General features: G+C 42.0%; 1 protein-coding gene across 5 annotated transcripts in view; it reads right to left on the bottom strand.

Moving 5' to 3' along the window:
- LOC126251640 (basic salivary proline-rich protein 3-like) overlaps window positions 1-14,959 on the bottom strand; it is a 101,830-nt gene that overhangs the window by 46,745 nt on the left and 40,126 nt on the right. For all 5 annotated transcript variants that reach the window (XM_049952189.1, XM_049952190.1, XM_049952191.1 and 2 more), the window contains one exon: window positions 2,662-2,826. In XM_049952189.1, coding sequence (XP_049808146.1) covers window positions 2,662-2,826 — 165 coding nt within the window. The remainder of the gene's footprint in view (window positions 1-2,661; window positions 2,827-14,959) is intronic.

Raw genomic sequence — 14,959 nt, 5'->3', positions numbered from 1 at the left:
GATATTCCATAAGCATGCAATTTCACAACGAGACGCTTGTGTGGTACAGTGTCAAAAGCCTTCCGGAAATCCAGAAATACGGAATCGGTCTGAAATCCCTTGTCAATATCACTCAACACTTCATGTGAATAAAGAGCTAGTTGTGTTTCACAGGAACGATGTTTTCTAAACCCACGTTGACTGTGTGTCAATAGACCGTTTCCTTCGAGGTAAATCATTATATTCGAACACAATATATTTGCCAAAATCCTGCTGCTTATCGACGTGAACGATATGCGTCTGTAATTTAGTGGATTAATTCTTGAATATTGGTGTGACCTGTGAACTTTCCAGTCTTTGGCAACGGATCTTTTATCGAGCGAACGGTTGTATAGGATTGTTAAGTATGGAGCTAATGCATCAGCATACTCCGAAAGGAACCTAATTGGTATACAGTCTGGACCAGAAGACTTGCTTTTATTAATTGTTTTAATTTGCTTCACTACTTCGAAGATATTTACTTCTACGCTAATCATGTTGGCAGCTGAATATTTACTTCGTCTTCTTTTTTGAAGGCATTTCGGAAGGCTGTGTTTAGTAACTGCTTAAGGAATGAGTCACAGGCGCCGTAAACTGGATTATTCTCCCCTACAGTTTACTCGCACATTGGTATGATCTCTGAGCATATCCCATTTCAGTACGAGCAATTTATAAGCAATATGAAACTGTCAACGAAGTTCCATTTCTCTTTACTGTACATTCTTCCTTTGAGTTTAATTCAATGGGCCACGTGCCTCTGCTGCCCAATCAAATATTCTTTTCTGATTGATAAACAGTTTTAATTCATTTTTGTAGTCCCTGAAGTAGATTTCCGAGTCAGTTAGACTGAATAAGATAGAATAAATAGCCACCACATTTATAGTTTGCTGCTTTCTGAAACGGCTCATCAACACACACAGCACATTGATGTTAAGAAACTGAAAGAAGAGTTAATAGTGAAGAATCATCATCATCATCATCATCAGCCAATTCAATCATTAGATGATGTGGCCTCTTCGAGTTGTGGATTCAGGTAGGCTTTCAGAAGTCTTCTCCAAGTGGGACGGTCTTGGGCAGTTCTCTGCCAGGTGTTACCAGCGATCTTCTTGATGTCTTTGTCCCATCTGTCTGGTGGTCTTCCTCTAGGCCTCCGGTGCTCTCTCGGACTCCACTCCAGTACCAGCTTCGTCCATCTGTTGTCTTTTCTTCTTGCAACGTGGCCAGCCCACTGCCATTTCAAGGAACCTACTCTCTCTAAGATGTCATTAACCTTCGTCACAGACCGGATGTCATCTGCCCTTTTCCTGTCCTTTGGTTGAAATGGCTCTGAGCGCTATGGGACTCAACTGCTGGGGTCATTAGTCCCCTAGAACTTAGAACTACTTAAACCTAACTAACCTAAGGACATCACACACATCCATGCCCGAGGCAGGATTCGAACCTGCGACCGTAGCAGTCGCACGGTTCCGGACTGCGCGTCTAGAACCGCGAGACCACCGCGGCCGGCTCCAGTCCTTTCTTGTATAGCCCAGCATTGATCTCTCCATGGCTCTCTGTGCTGTCCTAAGTTTCCCTTTTGTGAATGAGTTCAGTGTCCATGTCTCGCAACCATACGTCATCACAGGAAGAATGCATTGATCAAATACTGCTTTCTTCAGATTTACTGGCATTTTTGATCTGAATACTTTTGAATTCTTCCCAAATGCTTGCCAGCCAAGCTTGATGCGTCGATAGATTTCTGGCCTTATGTCTCCCTTCATATTTATAATCTGGCCAAGGTAGACATATTCACTGACCTCTTCTAGTAGACTGTCCTTGACTTTCACATCTCCATCTGGGACCCATTTGTTGGATATTTCTTTTGTTTTGGAAAGGTTCATGTTCAAGCCAACCAGCTGACATTCCGATGCAAGATCTGTAACTAAGTTTTGGAGCTCTGCGAAGTCTTTGGCCAGTAAGGCAATATCATCAGCAAATCTCAAGTTGGTAAGCCTTCTTCCATTAATTCTAATTCCCTTACCTTCCCACCTCAGCTTTGACATAGCCATTTCCAATACAGCAGAGAACAGTGAAGAATACTACAGATAAAACAGTCAGTTAAGTAATGAGCGTATGGGATTGGTGGCCGGGAGACCCCTCGCGAGGTCTTTCTTTAACGCCACTACGGCGACTTTCGAATGAATGAAGATGAAAGACACACAACTCCCAGTCATCTCGTGGTAGAGAAAATCCCTAACCCCGCCGGGAATCAAACCCGGGACCCCGTACGCGAGAAGCGACAATGCTACTCCAAGACCACGAGCCGCGGACGTCAGGTAAGTAATGAGATAAAACAGTGTAACATAATATAAGGTGGGATGGCGTTTAGTAGAAAAGCTTTATCAAATAACGATAGATGCTTTTGAGAAACGTCCAGATTCGAGTATGACAGAGAGGGCTGCTGGAAATGGAAGATAAAAATGCGTTATGCAGTTTGATTACAATCTGCCAGCCGAGTTGTAATTTTTTTTATTTTTTCCTTGATCTGTAGGAATGTCATGTATTCCTAGACTGTCGCAACACGGCTAACAATGCCTTGGTGCACCTGCTGCTGGTACGCCTCTCACATCCACAGCCTCCGTATATAAAGCCGCATGCACTCACCACTCTCAAGGTCCCCAGCAGCCCTGCGCCCTCGGTTGGGGGGCGGGCCTCTTGGTGGCGCCGAATGGTTGCTGGAACGACGGTTCCTGCCACCTGTCACCTCCAGGACGTGAGGTGACGCCGCTGCCTCGTCATCAACACTGCTGCGCTTCTCTCTGGCAGAACCTATGTATGATCAAAATTCACAGTAAGTTTCAGATTCTATAGAACTGGAAGTCGGTGAGGGGCTGTTTCACTGATGTCCTTAACAAGTCATTATTTACGGTCGTTTTGATATACTCTACACATGAACGTGGGTTACTTCTGTTAAGCTGTCGCGAAGTAGCTGCATCCAGTCCACCTTTCAAGTTGTTTTATGGCTATGTACTGAATGATTATTTAGTTCCACATAGGTTATTTATCTTACGACAGCGACAAATGGGACACAACTTTCAAAACAACGACTCTCTTTCTCTGTCTCTCTCACTCTCTCTCTCTCTCTCTCTGCCTGCTATCGCGCTCGCACCTGTGTGTGTGTGTGTGTGTGTGTGTGTGTGTGTGTGTGTGTGTGTGTGTGTGTGTGCAGAATTATGTCTACAGAAAGTCCGAAAACATGTGCCTGGACTCTTGAAACTGCGATACGACATTGGCCTTTAAAACAAGATTCCTTCTTATCACCTTGTGCAATCCACCGACTGCCAGACTACTTGTTTTAAAGTCTGCGATATGATAACACTATGGGATGAATTTAAGGTTGGTTCATGGTAGAGAAATGTTCTTGACAGCTTTATGTTGTATGTGAGTAAAGTTTTGAGTACGAACGCCATCAGCTCAGTAAATGCCCAATTTAAATAAATGATTTACACGGTAATTTTATTTAATACTACATAAGGATTTAAATACTACATAAGGTTTTAAATAAATGATTTACACGGTAATTTTATTTAATACTACATAAGGATTGACTGACAGAGACAGCAAAGGACTTGGAAGAGCAGTTGAACGGAATGGATAGTGTCTTGAAAGGAGGATATAAGATGAACATCAACAGAAGCAAAACGAGGATAATGGAATGTAGTCGAATTAAGTCAGGTGATGCTGAGGGAATTAGATTAGGAAATGAGACACTTAAGGAGTAAAGGAAATTTGCTATTTGGGGAGCAAAATAACTGATGATGGTCGAAGTAGAGAGGATATAAAATGTAGACTGGCAATGACAAGGAAAGCGTTTCTGAAGAAGAGAAATTTGTTAACATCTAATATAGATTTAAGTGTCAGGAAATCATTTCTGAAAGTATTTGTATGGAATGTGGCCATGTATGGAAGTGAAACATGGAAGATAAATAGTTTGGACAAGAAGAGAATAGAAGCTTTCGAAATGTGGTGCTACAGAAGAATGCTGAAGATTAGATGGGTAGATCACATAACCAAAAAATGGTTCAAATGGCTCTGAGCACTATGGGACTTAACATCTGAGGTCATCAGTCCCCTAGAACTTAGAACTACTTAAACCTAACTAACCTAAGGACATCACACACATCCATGCCCGAGGCAGGATTCGAACCTGCGACCGTAGCGGTTGCGTGGTTCCAGACTGAAGCGCCTAGAACCGCTCGGCCACTCCAGCCGGCTCACATAACCAATGAGGAGGTATTGAACTGGATTGGGGAGAAGAGAAGTTTGTGGCACAACTTGACTAGAAGAAGGGATCTGTTGGTAGGACATGTTCTGAGGCATCAAGGGATCACCAATTTAGTATTGGAGGGCAGCGTGGAGGGTAAAAATCGTAGAGGGAGACCAAGAGATGAATACACTAAGAAGGTTCAAAAGGTTGCAGTAGGTACTGGGAGATGAAGAAGCTTGCACAGGATAGAGTAGCATGGAGAGCTGCATCAAACCAGTCTCAGGACTGAAGACCACAACAACAACAACAAGGATTGACCGTTATTAGACTTAAATGTACTCTCCATATTCGCAACTTGTACATCAAGAATAAATACAAAGCACAATACCATTACAGTCACATCGTTAGCATCGATTTGAAAACTTTTGCACTGGTATACAACTGATATTGAAAATCGTTCTCTTTTTTGTTAGCAACACATGATTAATATCGCTGATCCATATAAATGTGAACACTGTTATACGTGACAGCACAGGTGATAGTCATGGCTCTTTAGGAGACCGCTCGTAACTAAAAAATGTCTTTCGATTCGTATAGTGAACTAATTTATTGATTTTTATGGGTTAATATGGGGTATTACGGTACAAAACAGGTTTATCGTACTCTTACTGGTACCTCAATGCAGCATGTGTTTTATTATACACGAATCCGCGTCCTGCAGCTTTGCGTCACTGCAAGATAGTGAAAAACTTTGTGTTCCGCCTTACGGCCGGTCTTGTTATGGGGGAAGCCTCGTTCGAGAGGTCCTCTGCATGAGCGTCTAGGGAACTCTTTCCAGTGGTGGTTTCGCGTTGCCTTCCACTGATGATGATGAAATGATAATGAGGACAACACCTAGTCCCGGGCCCCTTGGCTTGACAGACCGCCGGGCTGACCACTCTTTCCTTTCTTTTCCTCATATTGTTCGATATAGCTCGTTGCGTTTGGTCTGGGCGGACGTCACAAGACATCCGTTCAAGTTGATCGCTGATTCCTTGACTCAGTTTTTTTTTATTATTACAGAGAGCATGCAGCCCTCTGACCAAACACGCTGAGCTATCGTGCCGGCAACCACTCAGCTATCTGGGCGGACAAGATAGTGAAACAACAGGGAAATAAACTACAATCAAAATGCGACAACTGTGAAAACTAAAAATCACATTCACCAGGCGCTTTTCCCTTTTATTGACAGAGCATCACCAGTAGTTTGACGTCACTCTTAACATCGACGACAACAGGAACTGCTATCGACTTTCATTACCGTTTGATACAGGCGTCTCACAAGACTTCATGTACACGTATTAGAGATTTATAGAAACACCTCATTCTTGGAATGATTTATTATAATTATTGCTATAACTGAACGTCACATAAGGATTTATCGACGGTTAGTCCGTTCATATGCGAGTGCTCTTCAGATGTGAATTGTTATCGTCATTAATTTACAAATTAAGTATGAAACACGATAGTATTATAATTTGCAGTATGTCGTTCCAAGCTAACGAAACATCGAAAATTTTTCACGAACACGTCATCTTTATCTTTAAATGTCATTTAATAATGCATCAATGACATAAGCCTTCAAGAAATTCTATGCTAACCAGATCAAGAAACAAAAGTCAAACGAGTAAGTGTTAGCGTAATAGATAACGTCGTTGTTTCTGGAGCTGAAAGATAATGGTTTATATCTCGCCGCATGTAAATAGTTTTCTGTTCATGTCGGTGTTGCGACCTTCTTATGAAACTAGTATATGTATGTTCTGCAGTATTAGATGTTATTTAGATTTCATTCTGATTATACAACGTAGATTGAGATAAATATTTAGCGATTTCCGAGTGTGTGGTTAATCAAGAACCAAATAGGGAGGCTGCGACTGAAATAAGCAGCAATAAAATTCATGTTCTTCATACCACAAGTATTTGGCTCTTTATTTCCGAATATGTGGCGCTTTCGAGTGTATGGTTAGGCATGAACCTAAGACGACACCTTAAATTGCTGCTAGTGAAACGAATAAGTGTAACATTCATATTATTCCTTGCTGAAAATATTTCGCTGTTTATTTCCGAGTTTGTGGTGATTTCTGAGAGAGTGGTTAGGCATGAACCTAAACTTAAATTGCTACGAGTGAAACGAAGAGCAAAATCATTCCCTTGCCACAAAGTCGATAAGCGATCGGGCTGTCGTCAATATTGCGTGTAACGTCAAATTGACGTCACGAATGCGGGAAGTGCTGTGAAACGAGTGTTAACCATCAGTAGCTGGAATCGAATTTGCACTGTAATTATTCACTCGTTTAACTGTCTTTCTGCGGCTTTTGGGTCCTATTTTTTGGTCATTGTGAAAAATTTCCTTACAGGTATTGTTTTTATGATTTGAAACTGTATGTTATTCGTAGCTATTGAAATTTCTTTGTGGATGTTCGCGCTTTGTAATATCTGTTAAGTTGTCTTTCTAATTTGTGTTACTATGTATTACAGATGGTGCCAGTGCAAGCATTCACAAGGAAAGCTGTTTCCAAGTAAATAATATTAAATTATAGAAATTTACTCATAATATTATTAGTGGCTTCTGACGCCAATAAAGCGATTCGCTTCCGGTGAATGAATATCTTCGCTAGTGAGCAGTTCGCTTAAGACAGAAAAACAAAAATAGCTATGACAGCAACTAGAGGAGAACCGCCAAAATAATTTCCCCTGCTCTTTATTTATGATGTACGAATTGCAGTCGGTGCATCTGAATGTTATTCGTAACTACACTTTAGACCTAAATCGTAGTTACAGAGATGCGAACAAAACTTACTGATTACTACCAGGTATTTCTACTACCAGGCAATGCGTTGGCAGCCGGCGCAAGCTTTCCCAGTGAAGAAAACGCATCAGCTGAGCACACGTATTCTGCGTGTCGCTAGTCTAATCGAGAATCAGCAACATTTTAAAAAGCGTTTGGCAACTATGTGGCTGTAGATTTACTTCCTGGGGTAGTTCTTAATTATCCTGGTAAATCCACTCCGTGTATTTTTTTCGATTGCATTAAATGTTATGAATGACTCTCACTTAAGGGATGAAGCGAAGGTAGAAAATTCATGTTTTTGTCGCCAGGAACATTGTTCCTAAAGCAACTGTAGCTTACTTTGCCGTATAGGTTCTGAATTATCCTTCTTAGCCATGACTGAGGCAACAAGGCAGCGATGTCTGTTACAGTTGTATGCTAGCTCAGTGGTAAAATGTTCACCTGTGTTAGTTTCCAACTCTAATCTCAATGGAGACAACACTTTTACTTATTATGTAAAGACGCACTAGCACACAGATCGACAATCAGTAAACATATCTTAAGACAACTTCTCCGCCACAGGTTTTGTCGCTACTTGATTCTGTGCGCTGTAGACCTAAAGGCGAAGAACTTGCAGAATTGTACTTTTCTTAATGCCTGCATTTTCTGCTTCCGTCAACTGCTTTGACTCAGTTGTCGTACTGAATAATTCTTTAAGTGGATTTCGTTAGGTATCTACCACTACTGCTACAATTGCATATTTCCATGGTAGTCCTCCCTGTAACACTACTTCATTATGGCTGTGGACTGAAAGTAGACATAGACAATTTCGAAGGCAAAAGTTAATTCGTGAATGTTCGCGATATTTTGTTTAGTTAAAAAAGACTTTTCGTAAAATTCTATGATAAGTTGTAATACACTACAGGCCATTAAAATTGCTACACCAAAAAGAAATGCAGATGATAAACGGGTATTCATTGGACAAATATATTATACTAGAACTGACATGTGATTACATTTTCACGCAATTTCGGTACATAGATGCTGAGAAATCAGTACCCAGAACAACCACCTCTGGCAGTAATAACGGCCTTGATACGCCTGGGAATTGAGTCAAACAGAGCTTGGATGGCGTGTACAGGTACAGCTGCCCATGCAGCTTCAACACGATACCACAGTTCATCAAGAGTAGTGACTGGCGTATTGTGACGAGCTAGTTGCTCGGCCACCATTAACTAGGCGTTTTCAATTGGTGAGAGATCTGGAGAATGTGTTGGCCAGGGCAGCAGTCGAACACTTTCTGTATCCAGAAAGGCCCGTTCAGGACCTGCAACATGGGGTCGTGCATTATCCTGCTGAAATGTAGGGTTTCGCAGGGATCGAATGAAGGGTAGAGCCACGGGTCGTAACCTATCTGAAATGTAACGCCCACTGTTCATAGTGCAGTCAGTGCGAACAAGAGGTGACCGAGATGTGCAACCAATGGCACCATCACGCCGGGTGATCCGCCAGTATGGCGATGACGAATACACGCATTCACCGCAATGACGCCAAAAACGGATGCGACCATCATGATGCTGTAAACAGAACCTGGATTCATCCGAAAAAATGATGTTTTGCCATTCGTGCACCCAGGTTCGTCGTTGAGTACACCATCGCAGGCGCTCCTGCCTGTGAAGCAGCGTCAAGGGTAACCGCAGCCATGGTCTCCGAGCTGATAGTCCATGCTGCTGCAAACGTCGCCGAACTGTTCGTGCAGATGGTTGTTGTCTCGCAAACGTCCCCATCTGTTGACTCAGTGATCGAGACGTGGCTGCACGATCCGTTACAGCCATGCGGATAAGATGCCTGTCATCGCGACTGCTAGTGATACGAGGTCGTTGGGATCCAGCACGGCGTGCCGTATTACCCTCCTGAACTCACCGATTCCATATTCTGCTAACAGTCATTGGATCTAGACCAATGCAAGCAGCAAAGTCGCGATACGATAAACCGCAATCGCGTTAGGCTACAATCCGACCTTTATCAAAGTCGGAAACGTGATGATACGCATTTCTCGTCCTTACACGAAGCATCACAACAACATTTCACCATGTAACGCCGGTCAACTGCTGTTTGTGTATGAGAAATCGGTTGGAAACTTTCCTCATGTGAGCACGTTGTAGGTGTTGCCACCGGCGCCAACCTTGTGTGAATGCTCTGAAAAGCTAATCATTTGCATATCACAGCATCTTCTTCTTATCGGTTAAATTTCGCGTCTGTAGCACGTCATCTTCGTGGTTTAGCAATTTTAATGGCCAGTAGTGTACATTTGTATTTGAACAGTGCGTACTAAATAGTGCTTTTTGCGATAGTTTATGAACACATCAAATAAACATATGGGATAAATTAATCAGCAGAAATATAGTATTCGACATTGTCTAAAACAGTCTGACAATGCACGTATGCTTTTCTTTAACCTCACGCTTGTAGACAAGATGTTGGTAGCACTTCGTCTTCGTCCATGTTATGCTATATCAGAAACGGTGAACCTGTGCACTTCAGCATAACGGCGTGATCAGGGCCCTCGCGAATTCTGTAAACCAGTGCATAACTCTGAAGATGCGTAGCAAGAGGAGTGAATGCAGTAACGCCCCGCGTGCTCGAGAAAGCAAAAGACTAATTTTGCTATCGTCTGGATGTTTATTGTGCATCTGGTGGAGGAACATCGAACATTTTGTGAACTATATTACCTACCTTAAAGTTGTACGTGCACTTATGTAAAAAATATTCCTTTGTAAAATCAGATGATTGTTTTGAAATTACGAACTCTGTAAGTTAAAATTTACCCTAAGTTTCTGTCTACATTCAAGTAAAACACTTTTAGTATCGCGAAATCTGATAAATCTGGTTCGAAACGGTTTCTACAACTGAAATAAAAAAAAATCCACTTAATGAAATCGAGTCAGTAAGAGAAAACATGCACGAATATTTAACCTACTAACGACAGTGGCCACTCTTCATTTCGTATGTTCGCTGCTCACTCTTCCTTTCGAGATAAACGACTACCGAGCAACACAGCGTAATGTGTGAATGATGACCTGGCTCCACAGACTTGCCTTCGCTTAGTCCTCATTAACATGGCTCAGGCTCGCTGATGTTTAGCCGGCAATACATATTCCCTGCTCGCCATTTTCGCTCAATAGAGACAAATGATGCCGTACATCATGTGACTCCCTCAACAGAACACAGACAGACAAAAAGCTGATAAGCTCTTGCTGTCATGTAAATGTGGAAACGGCGAGCGAGTGAGAAGAGAATATGATGAGATCGATGGGAAAGCACGACGTGCAGTCATGAAGTTTACCATCTCTAAAAATGAAGTTTACCATCTCTAAAAAATCAAGTTGTCTCCATGAGACTTGATGTTGGCGTTAATCCTACTCTGCATGTTTATTCTACAATTCCATACATTTTTCACAAGGACAGTTAACTTGGTGGACACCTTGGTTGCAGAAGTCTGCTTTTTGGGTGTTCAGGGAAAGCTCCACCTTGAAAATCAGCGTGTCTTCATTTTGGAAGTTTCTCCAACGTAAAGATATCTGTGTGTTCTGCAAGGAGAATACAAGGGTGATTTATTACGAGTCCCTAACGGCGGCTGAAACGTGTTCGTTCGCTCGGTAACAATCGACAGGAGCAGACTGCAGAATAGAGTCGGTCGACTGCGCACACAACGCGAAAACAGATGTACGTTTGCTACTCCAAGTGTGTCTTACGTTCTTTGACTGCAGTCCTGTATTCACGTACTACGAAAATGTGATATACCACTATGAAGTATAAAAAATTGTACAGTTGTTATAGTGCATAGCTATCTGCGACAGTTAACGATGAACAAAAGAAACTTAATATTTCGTGGGATGTTTTCCTGCACGAGGAGCTACGAAATTCCACAGAGCAATTGTTGTTATGAAACTTTATCTTTCAAAACGGCTGTGTGTAACCTGGTTAGGAAGTGTGCTGTCACAGCCGCATAACTTTCAATGTTTTTAGACGTCCCTGTGCCTATGGTCACGCAGGTTACTGTTACAAGGACACCCCGTTCGTCATGCATACACTTTTCACTGTCTGGTTTTGTATTTCACAGATTCTAGTGTGCTTCACCTATTAAATAATGCTTGCACAGCCCCCGCAACTTGTGGCCGGGTCTTGTCCTATTGAAATGTGGCTTGCGGAGCTGCGTGCAGAAGGTGTAGTGACTCGGGCTCTAAAATCTCCCTGACCTAAAGGTTGCTGTTCAGGTTATACTGAGTAAGGAGAAGGCGAGATTGTATGCTATAGAAGTCTTTCTGACTGCAGTGCTCCAACGTCGAGCAAACACTGGAACGAAGCTGATCTGCCGGTTGCGGCCATGCGGACAAGACGACGGTCTCTAGATTGTCGCACAGATGACAAAATGGTAGATATCGAAATAGACGACAGAGGGATAGAGAAACAATTCAAATCGCTCAAAAGAGGAAAGGCCGCTGGACCTGATGGGATACCAGTTCGATTTTACACAGAGTACGCGAAGGAACTTGCCCCCCTTCTTGCAGCGGTGTACCGTAGGTCTCTAGAAGAGCGTAGCGTTCCAAAGGATTGGAAAAGGGCACAGGTCATCCCCGTTTTCAAGAAGGGACGTCGAACAGATGTGCAGAACTATAGACCTATATCTCTAACGTCGATCAGTTGTAGAATTTTGGAACACGTATTATGTTCGAGTATAATGACTTTTTTGGAGACTAGAAATCTACTCTGTAGAAATCAGCATGGGTTTCGAAAAAGACGGTCGTGCGAAACCCAGCTCGCTATTCGTCCACGAGACTCAGAGGGCCATTGACACGGGTTCACAGGTAGATGCTGTGTTCCTTGACTTCCGCAAGGCGTTCGATACAGTTCCCCACAGTCGTTTAATGAACAAAGTAAGAGCATATGGACTACCAGACCAATTGTGTGATTGGATTGAAGTGTTCCTAGATAACAGAACGCAGCATGTCATTCTCAATGGAGAGAAGTCTTCCGAAGTAAGAGTGATTTCAGGTGTGCCGCAGGGTAGTGTCATAGGACCGTTGCTATTCACAATATACATAAATCACCTTGTGGATGACATCGGAAATTCGCTGAGGCTTTTTGCAGATGATGCTGTGGTGTATCGAGAGGTTGTAACAATGGAAAATTGTGCTGAAATGCAGGAGGATCTGCAGCGAATTGACGCATGGTGCAAGGAATGGCAATTGAATCTCAATGTAGACAAGTGTAATGTGCTGCGAATACGTAGAAAGATAGATCCCTTATCATTTAGCTACAAAATAGCAGGTCAGCAACTGGAAGCAGTTAATTCCATAAATTATCTGGGAGTACGCATTAGGAGTGATGTAAAATGGAATGATCATATACAGTTGATCGTCGGTAAAGCAGATGCCAGACTGAGATTCATTGGAAGAATACTAAGGAAATGCAATCCGAAAGCAAAGGAAGTAGGTTACAGTACGCTTGTTCGCCCACTGCTTGAATACTGCTCAGCAGTGTGGGATCCGTACCAGATAGGGTTGATAGAAGAGATAGAGAAGATCCAACGGAGAGCAGCGCGCTTCGTTACAGGATCATTTAGTAATCGCGAAAGCGTTACGGAGATGATAGATAAACTCCAGTGTAAGACTCTGCAAGAGAGACGCTCAGTAGCTCGGTACGGGCTTTTGTTAAAGTTTCGAGAACATACCTTCAGCGAAGAGTCAAGCAGTATATTTCTCCCTCCTACGTATATCTCGCGAAGTGACCATGAGGATAAAATCAGAGAGATTAGAGCCCACACAGAGGCATACCGACAATCCTTCTTTCCACGAACGATACGAGACTGGAATAGAAGGGAGAACCGATAGAGGTACTCAGGGTACCCTCCGCCACACACCGTCAGGTGGCTTGCGGAGTATGGATGTAGATGTAGATGTAGATCCTGCGTGATGGGCACAGCGTGTGTTGCAGTACCCGCTCATTGCTGTGTAGGTCCCCGCTCTATCCACCGGTTTCTCGCATACAGCACTGTCGCAGCAGCGTGCCATGTAAGAGCCGCAATGTCATGGAACTACAAACCCGATTCCCGAAGTCCAGTCATTCTTTCATGTTAGAACTTACATCCTGATATTGCACTCTCTGACGCCATCACACCGACACATTCTTGTATGTTTCCCCTTCGTCTGAAGATTCTGCATCTACTAACAGGGGAACATTCCCAAGTGTTAATAAACGGTCTTGAAACTTGGCGGGTGTGTAAAGTGGACAAAATAAAGTGTTTCTTGATTTTTTTTTTGTTGCTAATTACTCTTTTAAGGTGTGAAACACATCCCTAAAAGTAGTCTGGCATATTAGGTGTGGAGGGAATAACACCGAAACATTGACCTATAAAAAATGTTTCTCGTTTAAAGGCTGATATGTAATTAACGGCCGGCCGTGCAGGTTCGAATCCTGCCTCGGGCATGGATGTTTGTCCTTAGGTTAGTTAGGTTTAACTAGTTCTAAGTTCTACGGGACTAATGACCTCAGCAGTTGAGTCCCATAGTGCTCAGAGCCATTTGAACCATTTTGTAATTAACGTTCTTGAAAACTGTATAACCGAATTTCGTAATAATTTGAAATTTTGCAAATTACGCCACCTCCATTAATTAATTTTAAAAAATGAAAAATTTTGTTACAACAGAAATTAAAGAAGCTTTCAAGTTATATACATGCATGTGTAATAAAGCCGGTTTCTGAAATACTATTTTTGGAAAATAATCTGTATCCATTGTACTGTCACAGTATTTCCAACGTACCTAATTAAAATTTATAAACATTCATTATTAGTCTAGTTATTTATTGTACTTATATTTGGTTTATGTTCTAAATTACTTTACGTTTTATTCTTTTTTAATTTACCGTTTCAAATATGTGTATTTTGTTAATCGAAAGTAATAAATAACTCATTATTATGGTACAAAATAATTACAAAAATGATAATCTGTAGATAAATGCTTAAAACATAACGTTGTCTTACATCTTCCACATAAAAGGAACGAAATTTTTTCACATAATATACATAATGTAGAACACAATACAAAACAAAATTCAGCAGGATTTAAAATTGTCGCGGGTAATCCTCTAAGCATCCCAAATTATATCACGCGTATTTCAGTACACTGGTAAGCCGTGGAGAAAAGAATTGATGATGTACTAGTAATAGCAACTTAATTACATAGTTTCTCAATTATAAATTGACATCATAATCATCCAACGGAACTAGATCTGAAATTTTGAAATTCTTCGCACGAAGTTGTTCCAACGTCTAAAGCTGTACACGTATACGTACCACGTTTGTACCTGCGCCGTCAAGACCTTTGGAATCACCAGATGAACATGTTTCTTGTCCTTGCGTGTGGTAGTCAAAACTGTTTTTTCACACTGAACAACCGCCATTTCATAGTTTTAGGAGAAACTAATGACACTTTTGGACCGAGAATTTGAGAATTTTTGAAGCCCTAATGTCCTCGTGACAACACGGAAATCTGATAAACAAACATCTGACTGTTCCAAAAGATATTTGAAACATGTTTTCGTTCCCAGTGAAGGACAAAAATGTGAGCCGGCCGATGTGGCCGTGCGGTTAAAGGCGCTGCAGTCTGGACCCGCAAGACCGCTACGGTCGCAGGTTCGAATCCTGCCTCGGGCATGGATGTTTGTGATGTCCTTAGGTTAGTTAGGTTTAACTAGTTCTAAGTTCTAGGGGACTAATGACCTCAGCAGTTGAATCCCATAGTGCTCAGAGCCATTTGAACAAAAATGTGTATTATTGTTAGATTCTTAGGGCTGCCAGTGTGAAAGAACAGTATATAGCATCG

This window comes from Schistocerca nitens, chromosome 4 (assembly GCF_023898315.1).
Source record: "Schistocerca nitens isolate TAMUIC-IGC-003100 chromosome 4, iqSchNite1.1, whole genome shotgun sequence".
Lineage (NCBI taxonomy): Eukaryota > Metazoa > Arthropoda > Insecta > Orthoptera > Acrididae > Schistocerca > Schistocerca nitens.
This window is presented reverse-complemented; position numbering and strand designations above follow the sequence as displayed.